The following is a 16,251-nucleotide window of genomic DNA, read 5'->3' on the forward strand; positions in this document are numbered from 1 at the left end:
TCTTTCTTTGCTTTGTTTTCCGCCAAAACATTTATCATCCTTAAAAGCAAGTGTTCTATTCGGTAAACAATATTTAAAGAATAAACCCATTTCGTCAGCATTAAAAACATTCTTACCCTCATATTCTTCCAAAATCTTCTTTAAGGTATTGTTCCTCCAACTGTTGCAATCTTCTTCGCTTACATTAACACTTTCTCCATAAATAACCTTTTCCACAATTCTGTGGCACTTCTTAAATTTATCTAGCCACCCAGTGCTCGCATTAAATTCTGTATGTCCAAGGGACTGTGCAAATTTCAGAGCTTGTTGTTTAATTATTAGGCCCGATATTGGGATATTCTTTTCACGTATCATTTGCACCCATTTTAGAACAGCTTTATCAACATCTTCGTATATACACAACTTAATTCACTTCTTGTCTGCTCCTCCTTCAATTGCATTTAAAATTGATTCTCGATTTTTTTAAAATCTTAGATAAACTGCTTGCAGGTATGCCATATTTCTCCGCAACATCTTTTTTCTTAAGACCCATCATAACAATCTGCTTTATCATTAATACTTAAACACTTTCTATTCAACACTGTTTCCACAATTGTAAAAATTACTCGACTGCAGCTCTTGCCGATACATACACCGCAAGCTTCGCTGTGCTGGCCATATAGTGAATTGTTAGTACCGCCTATTCAATGACGTTCGCTTGCCAATTCAACAGTATCACGTGACCTTTCCTATCAATCACTTTGAAGAAATATACGACTTTGTGAATTTCTTTTATTCTGCTTTCATTCATATATACACGAAAGAAAATTCATGATTAATGTATGCTGTATGTTACTTTTTAGGAAAAAAAAAAATACAAGAGCATATAGTCTATGTGACTGATGACGAACGAAATAAAAAAAAAAAAATTTCATGAAAACCATCTACTGGTAGTCCAGTTAGATGAGAATGGACATATCATATAATGATTGACAGGAAGGTCACGTGGTACAGCTGAGGTGAGAAGCGAATGTCACTCAGTAAGCATTACTAAAAACTGACTATGGTAGCATTCTATGTATTGCCGCCGCAGCATGTTAAAGGTTTACCGCAGCGAATTTTGATTTCCCCTGAGCCAACATAAATTTATAAATCTACCCTATTTATTGTAAAGTTTACGATAACTTTTAAGAAACCCCATTTGGTTTAATAACTGTAACCAAAATGAAACAAAGACCCTCCTACTGGCGTCAATGGCCACATGTGTTCTCTGAAAGGATGATTATTTAATTCCAGATGCTAATGTGGAATTTCGGAAGGAAGGAGGCAGTATATTTGAGCGGCTGTTTAGCAGTAAATGCTTGAAAATCTTCAAAAATGCTTTTACTAATTTTTTTAAAAATTTGTTGTAGAGAGACTAACACTTCACTATATGGGGTTAATTTTACATGTAATTTCGTTTCAAGGTGCAATGTTTTGCGAAAAAATTCGTAATATAGAGAAATTCGTTAAATAGAAGTTTGTAATAGAGAAGTTCCACTGTATTTTAGTTTTTTGTAAATATCTGCATAGTTTTGTATTGTATAATATTATTATTTGTATAATAATAACATTATACTAATATACTAACATTATAACGAACTGATGAAATCTAATCAGGAAATGACCTATGTAATTATTTACCTGCACATTTGTAGTGACGTAATTGCCCTGCCCTCTTCTCCCACTGGCTCAAATAAATATCACTAGGAGGAAAACCTTTTTAATGTATAGAGAGATAATCCTTTACAAGGAAGATCTTATATTGATTTACCTCAAAAACTCTTAAAATAAAAAAGTTGTTAATATGAAAAATCAAGATAATCAATGTTTCAAATTGAGAGTATTAGCTGCTTGACTTCAAGTTAAAACTCATTCTGAAAGAATTTCACATTGAAAAAATGTGAAAATGCATTAAATTTTAAAAATATTTCTTTTCCTGTTTCACAAGATGATATTTCTAAGTTAAAAAAGCAAAACAATATTTCTATTAATGTTTATCATTACCAAAAAAGTTAAATTTGCCGTTTACTGATAAAGGAAAATAAATTAGATAAGCATGTGAATCTATTCTAAATGAAGAAACACATTGAAACTTACAATACTATTAAGGAACATTATTGTTGAATAAAAAATGTTGATTGGTTTGTTCACAGATGAATAAACACAAAAAAAAAAAAAAAAATGTATGTGATATGTGTTTAACATAAAATCAAACTTGGTTATAATGAGCATGGAAATAATGAGATCACAGCTATAACAAGCAAAAAGCCAAAATGATTTTAAGTTATGCATATTCCCATACAATCGCTCACTGTTATAATGAGAGTACTACACGGATATACCAAATAAATTTTGGTAACTATGCAAACATTCTTAACTGCTCGGGTAGTTGAAAAATCCCAATTCTTGGAATAGACGAAAATTAAAAGGGTGATTTGGCTTTATGACCATGTGCATTGGATTACCAGCCAGTTTATGAATTTGTCCTCCAGGGATGGGAGGCTATACAATAGTGCATTGCTGTTGAACGTTTGTCACATTACCCTATTTACAGATTGTCTTGTATTCACTGAACCATAAATTTATTTTGGGACTTCTAAGAACTTTATCTGCATTTCGGGACTTCTAGGAACGTTGTATGCATTTCGGGACTTCTAGGAACGCTGTATGCATTTCGGGACTTCTAGGAACGTTGTATACATTTTGGGACTTCTAGGAAATGAACACTTTATCATTTTAAAGTAAAATCGGTTAGAAATGAACCCTTCCTTCAAAAACATGTGTACTAACAAAAGAAAGTTGTCTCAATTTCGCAAAAAATTTGAAATTATTTATGAGTTAGAACATGGTGCAAAAAATGTTGAGGTGTGTAAAAAGTTTTCTTTGTCCTCTTCAAGTGTATCAACATTGTGGAAGAATAAAAATGCTTACATATCGACAGTAGAAAAGAACATAACCGAAGGGAAGAAAAATTTAGAAAGTGCAAGTTTACAAAACGTTGATGAAGCATTGGTTCACTACACAAAGAAGTGCTGGATTTTCAATAGATGGTCCAATCTTGAAGGCTCAAGCAGAAAAATTTGCTAAACAATTTGGACGCGACGATTTTGTGTGTAACAACAGTTGGCTGGATCGATTTAAAAACTCACATAACATCGTTTATGCAAAAAATTAGTGGAGAATCTCGATCTGCAGATCAAATAATGGAAAATAAATGGATTGACTGCGTTTGGGCAGAAATCAGGAAAGATTTCAATGACAAAGACATCTACAGCAGTTGTGCTACTGCAACAGGATCTAGAAAACTTGGGCAGATGAGCTGAGAAGTGGCAACTGGAGTTTAACATTGACAAATGTAAAGTACTGCATATGGGTAGAAGTAATACCAGAGGTACGTACCAACTGTGTGGTACTACACTTAGTTGATAGAAAATGAAAAATGTTGGTGGTAGAAAATGAAAAAGACCTGGGAGTGATTGTGCAGTCAGATATGAAATTTTCTGAGCAATGCAGACAGGCTGCCAGAGCAGGTCATGGGTATTGTCAGTGATATACAGCAGGGGTGGCCAATAAGTCAATCGCGATCTACCAGTCGATCGTGGCTTTAATTTCGGTCGATCGCGACAAATTTTAAATATATATAAAAAATAGATTAATCAAAATCTAAATATTATTATTATGCGCCCCACTGCATACACTTATTACAAAACATGCCGCCGTAGCCGAGTGGTCATCGCAAGAGTGCATAAGTGCACATGCCTTAAGTGACCGGGGTTCAAGCCCATCACTACTAAATACAGTGCTGTTTCTTGTATTCTGTCTATCCTATGAACGCCTCTGACTGTTTGGTCGTCCCGGAGTATAAACAGAAAATTTATTTTATTTATTTTAAATCTGTTGAACCACATGACTACTCTTGTCACCGCGCAGCCGCTAGGATTGTCTCCTGTGAAAATGCATGCAGTTCCATTGTGGAGGGCATAGTGTATGTGTCGAATTCTTATTTAGCTTACTTACTGCCTCGAATTCGTATTTAGCTTACTTAATATTAATAACTGGACAGTACTTATACGTTAATTTAATATCCTTTGATTTAAAATTAATACTACAAAAAACAGCAAAACATATCATTTTTATCAAGAGTGGGAACTAGAATATTTTTTGCAATGATAAAAGAAAAATGTTGTTGTTTGATCTGCAATGCTTCCATGGCTATAACCAAAAAAAGGAAATTTAGAAAGGCACTTCAACACACTGATTAGTAGTATTTCTGCATAAATATCAATTTTTGGCAATGGCTAAGAATCTCAAAGGAAAAAAAATCCGATCATTTTGAAAATATGCAAGATCATTTGTAAAAATAACCTGTTTTTGAATTTAATAGTGAGAAATATGTTTCTGAAACTGAGAAAGTTGTGGATGATTTTAAAACAATTGAAGACATTGTTCAATATATTTCTTATCCATTTAATGTAGTAGTAGTGGCATGTGATGCAAGAAAGCAAGTGTATGAGCTTATGCAGCATCAGCCAAAAAAAAAAAAAAAAAAAAAAAAAAAAATCACACCATTCCCTCCAAATGCCTGTCCAGTTCCAACTTAAATTTATTCAACCTATCAACTTCCACAACAACAGATGGAAGTTTGTTCCAGCAATTAACCACCCGCTGGGTAAAGGCAAATTTCCGCACATCTATTCTACATCTGTCTTTTCTTAATTTGACTTTATGCCCCCTTAGGTTCGTAATCTGAACAAGTGGAAGGATCCCATCAGAATTCAGCATGCTCAACCCATTCAAGGCCTTATACACCTCAATCAGATCACACCGCGCAGGTGCCTAGTCTCCAGCCACTACAATTTGCAGAACTTAAGCCTCTCTTGGTAAGAGGATCCCTTCATTCCCCTCACCAACCTTGTTGCCCTTCTCTGTACACGCTCAAGTAAATCTACATCCTTCCTAAAATGAGGCCTCCAGACTTGTACGCAATACTCAAGGCGTGGCCTGACCATTGCCTTATACAGAGGGACAATCACCTCCTTCCCCCTGCTAGCAAAATTCCTATATATCATTGACAAAACCCCATGCCCTGCCCTGGCAGCCTGTCTGCATTGCTCAGAAAACTTCATATCTGACTGCACAATTACTCCCAGGTCTTTTTCATTTTCTACCACCTTAAGCATAGTACCACATAGTTGGTACGTTTCTCTGGGGTTACTTCTACCCATATGCAGTACTTTGCATTTGTCAAGGTTAAACTTCAGTTGCCACTTCTTAGCCCATCTGCCCAAATTATCTAGATCCTGTTGCAGTAGCACACTGCCATTACCGTCATTAACAACCCTGCCAACCTTTGTATCATCTGCAAACTTCGACATTAAGCCTGATATACCTTCATTAATAGCACTGATAAATATACAAAACAACAGTGGATCCAACACTGAACCCTGTGGGACTCCACTAATACCATTAATCCACTAAGAGCAGCACTCATTGATTACCGCCCTCTGTCTTCTCCCACTCAACCATCCTTTTATCCATTGTAGCAACTTACCCTTAACACCATTCTGCTCCAATTTGTACAATAGTCTTCCATGTGCAACAGTGTCAAAAGCTTTCCTGAAATCCAAATATATGATATCAAAATTATTTTTTGCATCCAGTTCCTTTGTAACCACATCATAATATCCTATCAAATTTGTCAGACAAGACTTTCCCTTAACAAACCCATGCTGTGTCTGAATTATTGCTGCAGTCTTGTCTAGATGATCCTGCAATGCACCTTTAACCAGTGACTCCATTATTTTACCCAGAACAGAAGTTAAACTAACTGGTCTGTAATAACTCGTGGCACCCTTCGATCCCCCTTTGTGAATTGGGGATACATTTGCACATCTCCAGTCCATGGGAACCTCCCCTGAGTCCAAGGATGCTCTCATAATTATGTCAACTTAGATACGAAACAAATTGCAGAAAACAAATCGCTGAGATTTTTTACACAGAGAAAATATTACTTGAAAATGAAATTATTACATTGCGAAACAATATCTTCCTTAAAGCCAGATCATCAGAAGAAGACTTTTGGAAATATGTTTGCCGAGAAAAGTACCCAGATGTAAAAAAAATGCAGTGAACTCTTAAATTCCTGTTTTGGTTCCACATATCTATGTGAATCGGCCTTTTCATATTTGAAACAAACAAAGACTCACTCTACTCTTACGGGCTGGAATACAGAAGATTCTTTAGGGTTAGGCTTATATCACAGTATATCCCCAATTTTGAAAGCTTGGCAGATGACACAAAGACACAAACTTCGCATAAATTAAAATTTTAAATACGTATGAATTCAAAATAAGAATTCCAAATTGTATATAATTTTAAAATTTATAAACAAAATTTTTCAATACGTGTTAATTAACATTTTTCACCATGTGCAATGAAATTCTTGAGATGGTAGATCTCGGCACATTTTGAAGAAAAAAAGTAGATCACATCACAAATTAAATTGGCCACCACTGATATACAGGAATTTTGCTAGCAGGGAAAAGAAGTTGATTATCCCTTTGTATAAGGCAATGGTCAGGCCACACCTTGAGTACTGCGTACAGGTTGGGAGGCCCCCCTCAACCTGAGGGAACATAAATATATATATATTTATATATAATTATATGTATATATTTATTTATATATATATATATATATAATTTGTTGCCTCCTCAACCTGAGGGGGCATAAATTCAAATTGAGGAAAGACAGTTGTAGAATAGATGTGCAGAAATTTGCCTATAGCCAGCGGGTGGTTAATTGCTGGAACAAACTTCCATTTGTCATTGTGGAAGTTGATAGCTTAAATAAATTCAAGGAAGAACTGGATAAACATTTAGATGGAATGGATGTGTGAAATTTTTTTTTTTTTTTTTTTTTGGCTGATGCTACATAAGCTCACATGCTTTCTTTCTTGCATCATATGCCTCTATTACTACTACTACAGTGCTGACAAAACAGGACTTTTTTATAATTTGGCACCTGATAATACATTTAAATTCAAAGGGGAAAAATGTATTGGTGGAAAAAAAAAAAAATCAAAGGTTCACTTGACGGTGCTCGTATGCGCAACTATGACAGGAACTGATAAAAAACTATGTTATGAGAAAATCATTAATACCTCGGTGTTTAAAAAAATGTAAGAAAACTTCCTGTTGGTTGGTTATTTGGTTTTTTAGGAGCATTAGCAACTAAGGCCATATTGCTCTGGGGATATGTGGTGGTCATTCCCTGACCTTTCCGCATCCTCCATATTTGGTGGTGATGGGCTCGAACCCCGGTCTAATCAAGAAGTGTGTGCTACGCACTGCTGCTCCTGTCCACCTGGCTATGGAGGCGCCGAAAACTTCCTGTGGATTACACTGCAAACAAGAAAACTTGGATGACTTGATATTTTTTGGCAATACGTAAATGATTGGAATAAGGAGCTATTCAAAAAGAAGAAAAATATTTTATTGTTAGTTGATAACTGTCCTGCACATCCCCAGATTCAAAATTTGTCCAACATTAAGCTAGTGTTTCTGCCTCCCCATGCGACATCAATTTTACAACCAATGGACATAGGTGTAATCAAGAGTTTGAAAGGATTTTATAAAAGATTTCTAGTTCTACATCTGATTGGTCAAAGAGAACAGAACCGGAGTCTATATAGATACTGGATGATATAAATTTATTGAATGATGCATGAAACGTTACTTCGACAACCATATTAAACTGCTTCAAGAAATCAAAATTAAATTCAAATGAAATTTCAATCGTAGATGAAGAAGATGGAAACAAAGAAAACAACTTACCATTATCCGAATGGTTGCTATGTAACAACATTGTAGGTTTTAATACAGGTAACATTGATGAATTTGTATGAGTCGATGACAACTTATTAACTAGTGGTCTTCCTACAGAGAGTGACTTTGTAGATGCTGTGCTCAACAAAAACTATAATGATGATGGTAAAGACGATGATTATGATGATATGATGACAAATGAAAGTGAATCAAAATCAGTGCCGACAATCTCACAAGATCAAGGTGCAACGGACACATTATTCAATTTTTTTGAAGGAATTGAAGCAAGTAATGAGACTTTTAATGCATTGAGTGTTTTAAGGAGAAACTTAAGAAATATCAAAGTGAAATCTTTAAAACAAACATCAATTTTAAGATTCATAAATAAAGACTAATTGAAATAGTTTTTATTATTAAATAGTATTGTTTTTAATTACAGAGAAATAAATTGTGTTTAATATTAAGTGTATTGTGTTTATACAAGCATATTAATACAAATAATGTGTAGGTAAATACTTTTTTTCTCTCTAATATTTCTTTTGTTTTTTGAATCTCTTTTTATCAAGTTATTGAGGATTTAAAAAAATAGGAGGTAGATTTAACTCATCATTGATATAAAGTGTTCATTGTTTAATGGCCCCAGGGATTTCCCCATCACTGATATAGCAAGTAACTGTTACAACGAGGAAATTTTGTCAGTCCCTTGATGCTTGTTATAACCAAGTTTGACTGTATTTTTATTCAGAAGAAAAATTAAAACATGTAATAGATTGAAAAACACAAACCTGTAAAAGTTAAGATATCTAAAACTGATTCAGTGTTTTTCAAAAATTATAATCACTCATTAAAAATTCCACTTGTTATTTATGCAGATTTTGAAAGTAATACTGAAAAAAATATATACTGCTAAATCAAATCCCAAAGATTCTTATACAATAAATTATCAAAAACATAAATCTATCAGTTTCTGTTATTATAATAAATATGTTAATGATAACAAATATGAATATAAAGAACCTAGATTATATAGAGGTGTAGATGCATCAAAAGTATTTATAGAATAGTTGGTTGAAGGTGATGAAACAATATAATCATTTAACCAGAAAATTTAAAGGTGCAGCTCATTGCAATTTGAAGTATAAAAATCCAGATTTTATTCTATTAATTATGCAAAATTTAAGCAGTTATGATTCACACTTATTTAATAAGGAATTAGGATTTAATAGTGATAATATTAAAGTTATTGCAAAAAATGAAGACTTTATAGATTCATTCAGATTTATGGGAACAGATAAGCTTGCTAGTAATCTTAAAACAAGATCAGTTCAAAAACAAATACTTTCCAGAAGATAAGATAGATTAGTGATAAGAAAACGTGTACACCCCTATGATTATATGAACTGATTAGAAAAATGTGAAGAAACTAAATTACGCAAAAAAGAAAAATTTTATAGCATATTAAACAAAAGTGATATATCTGAAGAAGATTACATTTGCACACAAAAAGTTTGGAGAGAATTTAATATAAAAAAACATAGGTAATTTGTATTTTAAAAACTGATGTATTGTTATTAGCTGATATATTTGAAAATTTTAGAGATGTTTGTTTAGATGCCTATAAATTAGATCCTGCTTGATATTTATACAGCTCCTAGTTCATCATGGAAGGAAATGTTAAAAATGATAAATACAGAATAACAGTTACTAACTGTTAACTAATATGCACTTAATGATTGAAAAAGGTATTAGAAGGGGAATTAATCAATATTGTACTAGATATGTAAATAATAAATATCTAAAAGATTTCAATTAAAATGAATTATCAACTTTCTTAATGTACTTAGATGTAAATAAAGCAGTAATTAAAGCAGTTATTAATCAGTCTAAACTAGAGTTTGAACAGGCTAAGAGTAGAAAACTTGCTTCTTGCCCTAATGGTAACCGAGCATTCTGGTCTCTTGCCAAAGCTAATGGCCGCAACTTTTGCCCATCTCTACTCCCACCTCTGTTCAAACCAGATGGTTCTGTTGTTACTTCAGCCAAGGATAAAGCTGACCTGCTAGCATCCCATTTTTCTTCCAACTCATGTATTAATGATCTTGGTAAAACATCTCCCACCATTCCCAGGATGCCAGAAGGATTTTGAGAAATCTCGATGCTAAGAAAGCTCCAGGTCCCGATGGTATTTCTCAACTTGTTCTCCAAACTTCTGCTCCTGAACTTACTCCTATTCTTTGCTGCCTTTTTTTCACTTTCTTATTCCAAAGGTGTTTTTCCTTCTGCTTGGAAATTTGCTCATATTCAGTCAGTTCCTAAAAAGGGTGACAAATCCCTCCATCCAATTATTGTCCCATTGCAATTACTTCTACTCTTTCTAAAGTAATGGAGAAATCAATTAACCACCAACTACCTAGAAACCTTCCATATGATCAACGATCGCGAGTATGGATTCCGTCAGTGTCGATCCACTGGTGATATTCTGGCTTATGTTACCCATTTATGGACTAATTCAATGGAAAGGTTCGGTGAAACGCAAGTAGTTGCTCTTGACATCTCAAAGGCTTTCCATCATATTTGGCATAAAGGTCTTCTAAACAAGCTTCCATCTTATGGTTTGCCAACTGTTTTTTGTAATTGGTCATCCAGTTTTCTCTCTGATCGCTCACTGAGGGTGATGGTAGATGGCTCTCTGTCTTCTAACTTCTCTACTAATGCCGGTGTCCCCCAAGGTTCAGTTCTTTTCCCCACTCTTTTCCTCTTGTATATTAATGACCTTCTTCCATTGACTGGAAATCCTATCCATAGTTTTGCCGATGATAGCGCATTGCATTCCACTTTCCATTTTAAGAAACCTTGCCCTGCTCAATCAGCTTAAACTTCTTTAAAATCTGCTACCAATTCCTTAAATGCCGATCTTCAGGTAATTCTCCAGTGGGGCAAAGACAACATACTTGATTTCAACCCTTCTAAAACTCATTCTTGTCTTATATCTCACAAAAAGGATTCTTCTGCTCCTATGCTTATCTTTGGTGACACTCCGATTTCTAGGCAAAATAATATCTCTCTTTTGGGGATTACCCTGACTTCTAATCTCTCTTGGCACAAGCACATTACAAATACTGCTTCCTCTGCATCTAAAAAACTAGGTTTTCTCTTTCGCTCTCGGCGTTACTTTTCTTCCAAACAGCTACTCACTCTGTATAAATCGCAAATCTGCCCTTCCATGGAATATTGTTCCCACATTTGGGGTGGTGCCCCCAAAACCTCTCAGGCTTCTTGATTCCATTCAGAAGAGGGCAGTTAGGTTAATTAATGATTCATCTCTAACAGAGTCTCTCCACTCGCTATCTCACAGAAGTACTGTTTCTGCTGCATGCCTCTTCTACAGATATTTCCATGGGCACTGTTCTTCTGAATTGGCTTCTCTAATTCCCGCTCTCTCTTTCAAAACAGTCCGAACACGTGCAGCCACCAGCCAACATCAATTTACTGTCCAACTTCAAACTCACAGAACCAACTTTTCATCTTCCTTGTTTATTCATTCAACTGCCCTTTTCTGGAACAACCTACCTTCATACGTATTTTCTGAAAATTAGTCTACAGAAGTTCAAGTCCAATGTCAACAAATATCTTCTTTCATCTTCTCAACCTCCAACCCAAGCACGGTACTAAGTACTATAGGTTCTAATACCTCTCGTGTTTGGGATTTACATAAAAAAAAAAATAATGATAACTTATATGGATGGACGATGAGTGAAAATTGACCTTATGGAGGATTTAAATGGTTTTATTTGTTATTTGGTTTTTTTTTTTTAGGAGCATTAGCAACTAAGGCCATATTGCTCTGTAAATATTCGGTGGTCATTCCCTGACCTTTCCGCATCCTCCGTATTTGGTGGTGACGGGCTCGAACCCGGGTCTAATCAAGAAGCGTGTGCTCCTTCCCACCTGGCTACTGAGGCGCCAATTTAAATGGATAGACACAAATATAGATGTAAATCAAATTCCTAATGATTATGAAATCGGTTATATTTTAGAGGGAGATTTGCAATATCCTAAAGAAATACACGATTTATACAGCAATTTACCTTTAGCACCTGAACATGTAAGTATAAATAAAAAATATCCAAAATTAATGACTACGTTATATAATAAAGAAAACTGCATATTACATTATAGAAATGAAGTATTTAAAATTAGGGCTAAAACTAACAAAAATACATAAAAATATTAGAATTCAAGCAATCTAACTGGTTGCAATCACACAGATTTTAATACAGATGAAAGAACTAAAGCTAAAAACACATTTGAGAAAGATTTCCACAAGTTAATGAATAATTCTGTTCATGGAAAGAACATGGAAAATATAAGACAAGTTTATGTTAGATTATGTTGTGATTGAAATAAAGTTGAAAAATTAATAGCTAAACCTAACTTTAAGAAACAAGATATATTGACAAAAAACTATATGCAGTTCGTATGAAAAAACATTAGTAACTTTGGATAAACCTATTTACATTGGAATGTGTATTTTAGATATACCTAAGCTGTTAACGTATGCTTTTCATTATAATGTTATGAAACCTAAATACAGTATAGTGAAAATCTAAGTTTTGTGTATACAGATACTGATAGTTTTATATATGATATTAAGACATGATTTTTATGAAGATATGAAAAAAAATGATACACTACTTTGATACATTAGTTTATCTAGAAAATAATAGATATAACATATCTAGGTTAAATAAGAAAATAATTGGCAAAATGAAAGATGAATGTAATGGAAAAATTTTGAATGAATGAAGATTTAAGATCAAAATATAAAATTGAAGACAAAGTGGAAAATAAATCAAAAAGAATTAAAAAATGTGTAATTAAAAAAAGAATAACATTTGATGACTATAAAGAGTGTTTATAAAGAGTGTTAACTAAGAAATATGAATCTAATATAAGCAAAAAACCATGAATTTTATTCATGCAGAAGTAAACAAAAAAAGCTCAAAGCCCTTTTGATGATAAGAGATATATCTTAGTCAATAAAATTCATACATTAGCATGGTAGCATTATTCAATTTAAAATTAAATCTTCGTTATCTATCCATTAATTAAAGGAATCTAAATAGCCTTTCCATTTAACAAGATATTTATTTCCTTTTTTTCTAATAATTTTTTCTATTTTTATAAACGTCTTCATGTGTATTATATTTTATTAAATCTTGTTCATAAAATGAATCTTGTATTTCTTCATTATTTAATTCTCTTATCTTATATGTAATAGGCTTAATCTTCAAATCTTCAGAAATAACAAATACTTCCTTAATAAAGTTAGGTAAATAACTGCACCTTTGTTTTTACTGATTCTAACATTATCACAAATATGAAACTTGGGGTTTAGATTCTAATAATTCCTTTTTTGTATGATTTTGTGATAAATAAGAGGAAAGTGGAGGAGAAATCGTTGAAGTTAAACATAAAAAAAAAAAACCACCTGGGTGCATGGGATCTATCCAGTTATATTAAGGGAGGCAGCAAAAGAGTTAAGCAAACCTTTAATCATGTTTATGATAGCATCCTTTGAGTCAGGGGAGGACCCCTGCAGACTAGAAATGTGCAAATGTATTCCCAATTCATAAAAGGGGATACAAGAGTGACATAGTTGCACACCTGTTAACCTTCTGTTTCAGGGAAAGTAATGAAGCCATTGCATGTTTGCTGCCACCTAAATGTTAGGGAGCTCGTTTCACACAGAGTAATTTTTGGAATTTTGAAAAACATTGACATTCTGACATCCCTAGCATTCTGAAAATTCGTCTGTAATGGTTGGAAACTAAAAGTTTGGAACTCATTGCTAAAAGCAAATATCTACTTTTGTGCTGAGCTGTGAATCATAAAAATCTTATAAAAAGTTTATTCATGTACATAAACTAATATCAACTCAAGAAAAAAGCAGATAAAATTGCGTACCAAGTCTATAAACAAAAGCCAGGCATTACTGCAAAGCATTCAATCAGAATGCTAGTACTGAGTAGTTGTTAATTTCATGTGCCTTTATGGTTATGCACTCACTGGTTGACCTCTTAAGAATGACTGCTCATTTGCATAACGGTGTGACATAAACCATATAAGCAGTCCCCATCAGGTCCTGAAATCCCTGACACCTTGCCTTCCACGATGCTGCATGTTCAAATAGAAGCAGTGCAAGTACCACTTTCAAACCTCTGCCTGTGGCCATTGTTAATCTGTTAGTCTATATAATCCCCAGACTAGCAGTTCTCAACCCCACCTAACACTGCCTCAATAGCATAAGCAAATATTTTTGCACCACTTCTATTTAAGGGTATCTCATCCCTGTAAAAACTCTCCCCTATTAATGAGCACAGACCACGCTGAAAAAAATTCTACCCCACGAGCCTTGCACAGTCTCTCCTTGGCCAAACTGATGAACTAAGACCCATTATGTACTCCCTCTCTGCATCACAACCTTAAACACATAACTACATGAAAAAGCAAACTTTTTCATGTAGTTATGAAATCACATATTGAGAAAACCGGTGCCTTAAGCAGCACTATAATAGAATTATCATATTTAATTCATAATTAAATTGATTTTGTAAATTATTACCCATTCACTTACCTGTAATAGGTTCCAAAGTAGTTCAATGGTGTGTAAAGCTGCATTATATAGGTGATAAAGAGGACATAATCGCCAACAGTTAATCCATTACCAACTACTATCATATGGGCACAAAGAAGCGTACCAGACAAAATACCCAAAGTGATTACAATGTTCTGCATTGAGTTTAAGAAGTTAAGAGAAGCTAAAGAACGCCATTCTTCTCCCTAATTCAAAAGTACAAAAACATGCATTTTATAATCTCTATTTTTTATTTTCAAACTTACATGAGTAGAAATTAAGTATCTTTAAATCAATTCAAGGAAAAGTCAAATATATGAAGAAATTTCACAATGAAAAGGTTCATTAAAGGTCTGTTCAGAAAGTACCTAGATTATGCTAATCGTTCAAGACTAAGAGAGAGAAAGAAAACAGGGCACACTGTGACAATGCATAATTTGTTTATACATGTCTCATTCTTACCACCAGACAGTAAGCTGTTCACTTACTTAAGGAATTTTGGTATTATCAATCATTATCAAAGAGATAACGAAGTGGCATTTCACATCTTTGTCATATTTAAAATGTCAGAGTACTGAATGATGTGTGCATGTTAAATTTTATTTAAATTCAAAAACTGCAAGTGAATTATCTTTTCTTCTTAAGATAGTATATGAGTACACTGCAATGGGCCATACACAAGTTTTGGGCTGTCACTGTTGTTTCAAAGAAGGTATGGAGCCTCTCAAAAATGATCTGGACAATCCTCAATTTCAACAAATGAAGAAATCATTTGTTGCAAGGAGAAATGACCAAAGATTAAGTGTTTGTGAAATCACTGAAGAAACCTGTATCTCCCTCAGATCACGTTATTCTGTTTTAATGAAAACTTTGAACATGAAGCACATTTCTGCAAAGTTTAAGGCACATTTCTGCAAAAGTTTAAATTCTTCTAACAAAAGAACAACAGTTCTGAGACACCTTCATTATGCAATTTGAAGGAAAAGAAGTTGCTTCACGAAAAAACACTGTACAAATACTTGTACAGTGTTTTTTTCTCTTTGGCCATACATCAAATTTCTCAAGTCCAGCAACTCCCAATTTACCAGATATGGCTCCATGGACTTTTTATTATTATTATAATTTCTAGACTTAAAAAAAAAAAAAAAAAACCACTTTGGAAGGACATCAACTTGATGATGTATAAACAATAAAGAATACTACGTGGTGGCTCAAGCTTTTGAAAGTATACTTACTGTCTCCTTAATAATAGTAGTCCAGATACTGTTTAAACATATTTCTCCTTAACTCAATCAGATCAAACTGCATTTATTACACAAATGTAAACAGATAACTTTATAGTAAAATTAAAGCAGAAACTTTTCAAGAAACATTCTCATGTTCATTTCTAATCCTAAATAACTGAACTATACAGCTAATTTGAGTTGTACAGTAATTAATTTATTTATTAATAAATTAATTAATAAATTTATTAAATTAATTGTAAAATTATTTATTAATTTATTGATTGATAAATTAATTAATTACATTATGCCTTAACTAAGCATACTGAAATTGATGTGAAAATGTGTTATTTATTTCACTATCACAACTATTTTCACTAAACTGTGAATAAATAAACTCATATAAATAATAAGTTAGTGATCTTATAGAGTTACCTTGAAAATGCCCTACAAATAAACATCATAAGAAACATAGCTATGTACTCTGCCTTCCAAAAAGTATCCAAACTCTGTTTTCATAGTCTGACATTACCAGAGAAATAAA

General features: G+C 33.4%; 1 protein-coding gene across 1 annotated transcript in view; it reads right to left on the reverse strand.

Annotated features, from left to right (window-relative positions):
* Positions 1-16,251, reverse strand: part of Hmt-1 (ABC transporter ATP-binding protein/permease Hmt-1) — a 257,181-nt gene that overhangs the window by 131,570 nt on the left and 109,360 nt on the right. Inside the window, exon 11 of the mRNA XM_090380934.1 lies at positions 14,485-14,690. Within this exon, the coding sequence (XP_090237060.1) occupies positions 14,485-14,690 (206 nt within the window). The remainder of the gene's footprint in view (positions 1-14,484; positions 14,691-16,251) is intronic.

The sequence above is a fragment of the Mastigoproctus giganteus genome, chromosome 1, assembly GCF_048544385.1.
Source record: "Mastigoproctus giganteus isolate SK-2022 chromosome 1, ASM4854438v1, whole genome shotgun sequence".
NCBI lineage: Eukaryota > Metazoa > Arthropoda > Arachnida > Uropygi > Thelyphonidae > Mastigoproctus > Mastigoproctus giganteus.